General features: G+C 29.0%; 1 protein-coding gene and 1 pseudogene across 1 annotated transcript; one reads left to right on the forward strand and one right to left on the reverse strand.

Annotated features, from left to right (window-relative positions):
• Nucleotides 1-21: 21 nt before the first annotated feature.
• LOC112591864 (cytochrome P450 6a2-like) lies at nucleotides 22-4,515 on the reverse strand (the record flags this gene model as incomplete). Its single annotated transcript, XM_025335797.1, is given in 4 exon segments — nucleotides 22-273; nucleotides 377-601; nucleotides 1,670-2,029; nucleotides 3,942-4,515. Coding segments are annotated over 4 exon segments (1,363 nt in total), but the record flags the coding sequence as incomplete, so codon positions are not given.
• A 2,725-nt stretch (nucleotides 4,516-7,240) lies between these two features.
• LOC112591865 lies at nucleotides 7,241-7,802 on the forward strand (annotated as a pseudogene).
• Nucleotides 7,803-10,150: the final 2,348 nt, after the last annotated feature.

A 10,150-nucleotide genomic window follows, 5' to 3' on the forward strand; every position in this document is an offset into this window, starting at 1 on the left:
ATTTAAGTGAACAACTTTTACCGATACAAATCCTAGGTCCATCGCCAAATGGTAGGAACGTTCCATTCGGTCTCAAAGCTTTATTTTCTTCTGTGAACCGCAGGGGATCAAACACTTCTGGATTTGGATAATACACGGGGTCGTGGTGTAGGGAATATGTTGGTATAAGTACTTTCGTACCAACGTCCAAAGTTATATCACTGTCTGGTATTTTAAATTTTTTAGTACATACTCGCAATAGACTTGGTCCTGGTGGATGTATTCTCAACGTTTCTAAAATATTATTTATTTATGTTTTATGAGTTATAATTTAAAAATCGGAAAATATTTTTTGTTAACATAGCTGAATTTTTTTGCATTAAAATTGTGCTCTAACCATTTAATACCATATCCAAATACTTCATATCTTTTACCACATCGTAAGTGAGAATCCCTTCGTTTTCGTTTAGTGTGTGTTTGATTTGTTTGCGCAATTCGATTTGAATGTCTTGATTCAAAGCTAACTCGTATAGACAATAGCTCATAGCAGATGCAGTAGTTTCAAATCCAGCCGCGAAAAATATGAATGCATTTGAAGCTAAGACATCGTCAGTAAATAATTCTAAAAATTGTTAAAATTTAGTTAGTAAAATTAATAATTAATTATTATGTATCGATTAATAAAAATAGCAATAATATTATATTACCTATATATATTGTACAAAATATTTCTTAGTTGGAGACATATTATATGCAGGGAGAGTGCTCTTGTTAAAATCGGACGAAATCTATTATGTGTCGTCCGATTCGATAGAGCAGTTTTTTTAGATAAAGGCATACCAACATTTTTTTAATTACAAATGTCTATATTAAAATTTAGGCTTCTGCGTGACCACTTATAAAATAATATATATATATGTATATATAGTAAATATTATGATCATGATATTCTTGTTGGCCATTAATTATATAGATTGTGGTTTTTACTACGATATATCATTTGTTCAATATGTGTAGATAAGTGATCTGAATTACATATTGAAAACATTTTAATCAATAATTAGTTCTTATTTGTTCAGATACATGTGCAGTAATTATAGTGAATGCGTCTATATATCTGATGATCAATATTAACAAATAACATATTTAAGCTCGTTTTTATACTTTTATAATAAGTCAGTTAATGTTAAATAAATATTAAAATCTGAATAATTGCTTACTAATTATGTTAAATTCTTGAATCAGTTGTACAATCAGAATTTATTCAAAGGGTGCAGAGAGGGCTTCAATATCGCTTAATGTACTTATTGTGACGAAATAATTTATAGAGTTGAATCATCATTTTTGTAAGTAGTTGATAATTTATTCAAATTAATATATTATTATAATCGATATTAAATAAATATACTTAATGAATTATTATATATAGCCCCAGAGCCTAGGAGGGAGACAGACCCGGGGACTTCATAATTCACGTGGTCTCATCATTTAAAAACCTACAATGTTATTTTAGGTTTTATATTTACGTACTCATCTTGAATCACGATAAAGTTATAATAATTATTTATATAATTTTATTAGTGTATTGCATTTACTAGTTATCAAGTAGATATCGAATTAATCTTAATCTCTAAATTTTTCAAACAAAACATTCCTAATTGGTATTTAAAATATCTTTTATATAACTTACCAACTTGACTGCTATTTTTTTTTTCATCGTTTCTCAATTTGATTAAAATCGAAATGAAATCATTACGTTCTTCTTTTTCTCTTTTACGTAACTCCATTGTATCTTGAAATAAATTAAAATAAAATTCATAGACTTGATCGGGCATACTACGTAATCTTAACAAGTCCACAAGCCATCCTAGATCAATTAATCTCATGAAGTTTAATACAGATGATTTCAGTGTGGGTGTAAATATTGCCTGTCCAGCTCTTTGAAATTCTGTATTCGAGTCAAAAAGTGTATTGCATTTTATCCCAAAAGCACACCTTCCAATTGTATCGATTGTAAATTTTGATGATATATCGGTGACATTAATAATACCTGTGTTCAATAAACATGATAAAGCTAAAATTATTATTAAATTTAAACAAATTGTATATACAAAATATTTTTATTTTATTTTAATTAATACATTACCTAATACGTTTGTAAGGTTTTTAGTTTACTAATCACATAATACATAATAAGACGTGCTATATTATAATGTACTAAAAACATCAAATATATAATTATAAATTTTCTATTATTGTAAATTGTATATATCTACACATTTTTGCTTGGTAAAATAAAATGTTTACATAGATACCTACATAACAAATTAAATAAATTGCATTTGATTGATAATAATTTGCCTTCTGCGTGTAGTTTAAGGATTTACCATAACAAGTGCAAGATCATTTTTTAAGTTATAATAATAGGTGATTTATACGTTTAGAATAAACAAACTACAAGGTAATATTCATGGAAATTTAATTTGTAATACGTATATATAATATACTCGGTATATTTATATAAATTTATTGTAATTTAGTACAACAATATGAAAATAACAATGTGAAGTATTAAAAAATATAAAAAATAATTTTAATATGAATCTATATTATTAATTAGTCATTTGTAAAGTGTGCTTCATTAAGGTTTTAAGATAAGATACTTAATATATTTACATTTAAATAATACTATATATTAATTAATTTGTAATTTAGTTAAGTAGGTACTGTTATGAAAGCTATATATATTTTTAATTTTTTTTTTTCTTTTTTTTTTGGAAAAATGTTAAGATTTAATTAAAATTGTTACCTATATTATGACAATCAAATATGTAACAATTTTTTATGATGTTTTTTCTAAATTAAATAATTACCTACTGTACATTTCTAATCGATAAACGAAGATTTATATTTGAGTTAGGTGTAACTAAACAGTTTTTACTTTTATAATGTGTCAATGCACTCGAAATGAGATATTCAAAAACAGCTTTCACTTATTATCCAACTAGGTATATCTAAAACGTTCACTTACTGCATCATGCAGCTTAATCGTAAAAGATTCATTATTCATTTTATTTTCATAAAATTTGTTGTCAATATTAGTAGATATAATTTAAAGCTTTACTCAATTCATATGATAATCGTTAACCTCCGATGCTCTAGATTACCTATTATATAAGCGTAATTATACGTTTCATCGTATTGTTAGTCAATAACAATGGTATTATAATGCATGGTTTTATATTTCTTCAAAAAAAGAAAGTTTGTGAAATAAAAAACTAGTTATACAGAGCACTTCAACTACAGTTGTCACGAATACTGAAATAACAAATAAATAAATAAATTGTGATATTGGATATACAATAACTTAAATTGCTTGTACTATACCCATCACTTGTATTGGTGAATCTTTTAACTAATATAAATTGTAGGTAATAAAATTTTCATGGTGTCGCTTATTAGGTATAGAGTTTCTGTAATATACAGTTTAAACGCGTAGATTAAACTTACATAAATGTTCAATATGCCTACCTATTATTGTCGGGTCACATAAATAGTTGATTGGTTTATTGGACCAATCATTGGCCATTAAATCATTCTTTAGGGACTATTAACTTCCGATCGATTTAATAAATGTTCAGTGATTTTTCATGCAACTCAGCATCACAATATGTCTTATAAAAGAAGATAATTATATTATTATTTTTAACGTAATCTTCACACACATCACTTTTAATTACGATTTCGAAGATACTGGGTGAAATGTTCACACGGTGTGTTTAGCAGTATAATAATATTGTGATCGTTTTGAATAACGTTTTAAACATTTGTCACTTTTTAGACTTACTATAGCGATTGTCAGCAGGTATAATACTTTTAATCACAAACAAAACAGACAAAAATTATTGACGTCGACCGCGGTAATATCTTACACAGACGCATAATGTCACAAAATATTATACCTTGGTCGTCGGACGTCAGCGACGATAGTTTGTCGGCGAGTTGGCCGGTGCACACATGCAGGCTGGCGAACATGGCTTTGAGCTTGGCCACGGTGAACGTGGGGCTCAGCTTGGCCCGGACCGCTTTCCACCTCTCGCCCCTAAGGTTCACCAGGTTGTTGAACAGCCCGTCGTGTTCGAACGACGTCCGGCTCATCATCCGGTCGTGGAACGACCCGAACTCTGTGGCCAGCACCGCGTGCACCAGTGCGGGATCGCGCACCACCAGCATGGGGCACCGGAGCTGGTACAGCCCGAAGTACCGGTGGCCGGCAAACAGCCGGTAGAACGTGTCCACGGTGATTGCGGTCGACTCGCGACCCACCGTGGGCCCGGCGAAGTGGCCCAGCAACGGCGTCGGTTTGGTGTGCGGCACGCCCAGCGCCGTCCAGTGGCCGTAGTGACGAGTGCAGTAGACGTACGCCAGCAGAACCGACGCTATGACGACGGCCGGTACGATTTCCAACCAAAAGGTGGACGAGACCATCGCGAGCGGCGCGTGCACAACTACAGTATCCGGACAGCACGCATTATAGCATTTGCGATATCAAATTCGAATATTAATCGCAACCTCATTTATGGACACATTATATTATACATTATTTAAAATAAAAATAAATGCATTTATATTTATTATTATATTAATACTTAAATGTAAGTGTAGGTAATTAATGATACATATCCTAGGTTCAGTTAAATGGAGAACGTTCGTGTGGTCTTGAACTTATTTTCTTCAGTAAATCACTAGGATCAAAGAGTATTTGGTCTTAGTAGATCATGATAATGAATATATTGGGACATTAATTAATCACCAACATTTAGAGATATGTTACTGTCTGCAATCGTGTACTTATGCAAATCCTCGACCTAAAAACTGAACTGATTTAGTCTCATCAGCCTAAAAGTATGGTAAAAAGTTTATTTATAGTTAAAATATATTTACTATTAATACCCATTACTTAAATTCATAACATAACATATAGTATATGATAATAACCATTTAATACCATATCCAAATATTTCATCTTTAACGTATCGTACGAAAGCCCCATCGTTTGCGTCCAATGTTTGCTTACTTTTTCTAATTTTACTGAATTTCAGGGATTCATTGCTAGTTTTATATAAACAATAACTATTGTGAAGTAACCAGTAATGAAGAATACGAATGCATTGTTGCTAATATGTCATCAGTAATAATTGAAAAAGTAATTTAGAATTGAATAATACTATCATACGAGTACTTTGGTATGTATTTTCAAGATATATCTGAGGGTTATACAATACATTTCGTGACATATTCAAGTAATTTCACTTATGTGCATGAAAATGTATTTGAAATTAATCGAGTTTGATTTAATTTTAATCAGATTATATACATTATGTTTATGTTAAATTATGTTATATGCTAATACTATGAAATAGAGTATTCTTTATTTGTCACGGCACTATCTATTATAAAATATAAATAAATATCTTTTGCTGATTGATTATTATTTATATGTTCATTTAGATACTATTCAATATCAATAATTTATAATTTATAATTAAGTTACTACAGATTTAAGTTCAATATAATGTACATATTTATTTATAAATTTATTTAGTATATTAATTAGTGTTCCAGGTCATAGCTACAGTTAATTATTTGTATAGTATTTAATGAACTAATAGAATTTAATGAATACATTAATACCTAATAAGCAGATTCCAGGTAATAAGTTTTTACATAGTTATCAAGCAACAAATAAGCAATATTTAATACTAACTAATACTAAGTATTACTAATAGCATTTTTGATTACTTATTATCGACACAATATCGTTAGTCGATAAAATATACCAACATAAATATAGTACCTATGTCATATATGAATAAATAGTATGAACTGTTTAGAGAGCAAATTTGTCAAACAAGTAACTATGCTTAGATGTACTGTTATAATGTTACTAATGAATACGCGGATATACGCTGTATGTCAGCAATTTTGATTTTCGGCGCATACCCACCAACATCATTTACGGTAACGCTCCTAAAATAACTCGAAACCAAATGAAATTTATTATAGTTTGTAGAAATTTTTGATGTTTTAATGAACTATTAACTTCTAATGTATCACTATAAAATTAAAGACCGGTAACGCTGGCACGTATTTTTGTTCTGTTATATATGTATTGCTATATTTTGTTTCAACATTGTATCATAACAATATTTAGCCCGTGTCAATAAACGATTTTTAAATTTAATAAATTACAAAATACATTAAATACAGTGTATACTGATAAATAAGATAAATAGTTCATTAAACATCAAAAATTTTCCTATAACTATGTACAAGTTTCATTTGGTTTTCGAGTTTTAGAAAGTGCGTTTACCCGTAAATGACATTTAAATTGCATACGCCGAAAATCAAAATTGCTGACGAGTATACAGCGTATATCCGCGTATTCATTAGTAACATTATAACAGTAATTCAGCTTTATAGTTACTTCAAAATGTTTGACAGAATTTGCTCTAAATTTAGTTTCATACTATTGTCTGGCTAAGTTTATGTTGAGTTATATTTTATCCGACTAACGATATTGTAGAAGTTGATCGATAATAAAATATTAATCAAAATCTTATTATAATAATAAAATAGTTAGTATTAAGTATTGCTTATTTGTGTTTGGAGAACTATGTAAAACTATTACCTGAATCAAGTTTATTAGGTATTAATGTATTCATTAAATTCTATTGTTCATTAAAGGTTCATACAAATAATAACTATCAGCTATGACCTATGGAACACTAATTCATAACTACTAAATAAATTATAAATAAATATGTACATTATATTGAACTTAAATCTGGTACTTAAGTGGTAAATTATATAATTACGATATTAGATAATTATCTAAATGAGCATATAAATAATAATCAATAATCAGCTAAAGATATTTATTTATATTTTATAAATAGATAATTGTATTGACTTAAATAAAGCATCAATACTTATTTACAATTATTAGCATATATCCTATAAATTTTAACTATGTTTATAAAGTATAATCACAGTTAAAATTAAAATCAAATCGATTAATTTAAATACATTTTCATGCACACATAAATTGCAAAAATTACTTGATTATGTCACGAAATGTATTGTATAACCTCGAATATAATCTTATCTTGAGAAAAATACATAATGCAAAGTACCACTCGTATGATATTATTATTCATCTCTAACATTTTCAGAATTATTTACTGGATATTAGCAGCAAATGGTCTATTCTTTTTATTGTTGTTTGAACTACAGCTTCCACAATAAGTTATTACTTATAGAGCTAGCAATGAATCCTGAAATTCAAGCAAAATTACGAGAAAAATTAAGCAAAACATTGATCGCAAACGATGAAAGCTTTCGTACTATATGTTAAAAGACATGAAATAATATCGGATATGGTGTGATAAATAGTATGTATATAATGTTATGTTATGAATTTAAAGCAAATGAATTATTAATAGATAAAATATATTTTAACTTTATGGTAAACTTTTTACCAATATACTTTTAGAAACATTGAGACTGTACCCGTCAGTTCCATTTTAGTCGAGTTTGCACTCAGAAGCACATTGCAGACAGTAAATACATTCTTAAATGTTGGTGAGAGATTATTAATCCCAATATATTCATTGTCGGCGATCCTGGGTATTATTCAGACCCAAATGTTTGATCCTGAACGATTTACTGAAGAAAATATAAGTTCAAGACCACACGGAACGTTCCTCCTGTTTGGCGATGGACCTAGGATATGTATTTCCACCATCACATATTACATTTGAATTAATGTGTGATAATACGAATATAACCTATTTATTTTTATTTTTAAATAATGTAAATATAATTAATGTCCATAAACGTAGGGTTGGTGATCCGCAATGATGGAAACCAAGAGTGGGACTAGCGGAAATATTGTCGAATTAAGTATCGCCGTAAAACACAATATCCAATCTAACCAATCCCTAGGACGATTTTACTTCACCAAACAATCGATTTTTATCTTTCAAAAATTGATCAATAATATAACAATCCAAAATATTCAAGATAAGAGTTAATTAAAATTAAAAAATTGATAAATTAGTTGTTAATCGGTGTATTTGACGTTTATTATCGTAATGGTTTGCCCATATATGTATACGTTTACTTACATGGAATGTAAGAGTACGAATAGTATCATCGGGACGGGTGACCACTGATCATAGTGAAAACCTGCCACATAACGTGTTTGTATCAACCGTAACAATCATAAAATACAACCTACCGTAACCTACAACGAATTACAACAGCTAATGGTCTAGTTGCCGGGCTTAACAATAAAAAGATACACGAGTTGTGTTTCAATGATATAAATAGAAAATACGAGTTGTGTTCATTGTTTTATTAAGATTCATACCATTTGTGCGCTCATTATTATGCTTTTATTTCATTGTGTATGTGCAGAATTATCAAATTCTTACGCACAACTGATAGTTGTGAAACATTTCACCTAAAATTTAATTCTGTTCTATTCAATATATTCCAGTATACCTAATTTATTGAAGTGATAGCAGAATTTGCAATGTCATATTTAGAATAAATTAGAAATACTGTAGACAACAATCATAGATCGACAAGCGAAAACATTTATTTTTAGTTGAAAATAAATAACAAGGACTTATGTCATGATTTGAATTTATAAAATTGAATCATTTAAATTTTTGTTCACTGTGTTATTATCAAAATTATTTTTGTAGTTATTTTTACTAATATTTATTTATCTTAGATAAAACTCGTAACCTGAAAAACTTTCGAGCACAATTCATTGATTAGGAAAAACTCGTTTACATAGCTTTATATTTTATTACCATTATTTTTAATATAATCAATATACTTTAATTTGAATCAATCATACTAAACATGCAATTATTAATAATCATTAAATCAGTTCGCATTCATTCAGGAGTAAGAATAATATAAATACTCTTTTAATGCGCATTAGGCTAATGAGTAATGACATAAATCAATTATTTAAAACGGTTGATGAAATCGAACCAACTCCAACGTCAAGGTTAAAAATATGTTTATAAACAAGGTAATAGAAATTAATTTATTCAGGAAGAAACCAACGTAAATACAACAGCCCCTATAATCGGCCTCTAAACCTCTCGTGCATCCATCTATTTTAATTCATGCAAAATACACTTATTTAACTTCCTAATGAAACATTGATATTATGTCAAACAATGTAATTTATACGTTGCGATTTAATAACAAAGTAACAAAGCAACTGTGTATACATTTGTAATATTTATGATATATTACCAGTCTAAACAACATTAATGAATTTCAATTTACTCTTATTTTAATTTAAGTAATCATAATAATATCCTGGTAAAATCGCAACTAAACCATTCGACTCTCATTCTCAACATGTCGAAGTGTTGTCCAAAATGTAGATTTTTACTGAAACTGACTATTGTTTTGATCGCGGAAGACTGTAGATCGTAAATAAAAATATTCCAATAGATGTTTGTAATCCTGCTATTTTATTTTAGTTTACCGCGTTTCAACGTGCATAACAATCAAAAATATAAACGCGTGCTCAAATAAAGATTCGTATAATAACACGACGTTAAATTAATTCAAGATCGCGTACAGCAGAATAAAATTGTGCAGCCTTTCGCCGTCCAGTCATTAACAAAATTACCGCGTACCGTTTCTGCATATTACCTATACAATATTACTCGCGAGACAAACATCGATTACCACCGGAGTAATAAACAAAAGTTTATATTTATTGCGGACTGTATTAATTATTGTATTAAATGTATTAAAATAAAGTTATAAATATTATTAATAAATTAAAATTTTTGGTAATTTGCTGATGGTTGTGATTATTTTGTATAACACTTTTGGTTTTAGCATTGGTATCACTGTTCACTGCTTGAGATATGAATTGCTCAACTTTTTCTGACAACTACCTTTTCCGGGATTGTGTCCTAGAATAGGGAATTTCCACCACAGATCAAAGAGTAGGGACGTCGTATACCGGTATAACATTTCTAGCGTCATCGTTTACCATTAACGCGCGGTATAGAGCGTGGCAACAGTACCGACAACGCCGTTGACCGGTAGGTGTACCAATATAATG

The sequence above is a fragment of the Melanaphis sacchari genome, unplaced genomic scaffold (assembly GCF_002803265.2).
Source record: "Melanaphis sacchari strain LSU unplaced genomic scaffold, SCAv2.0 Contig1463_pilon_pilon, whole genome shotgun sequence".
Lineage (NCBI taxonomy): Eukaryota > Metazoa > Arthropoda > Insecta > Hemiptera > Aphididae > Melanaphis > Melanaphis sacchari.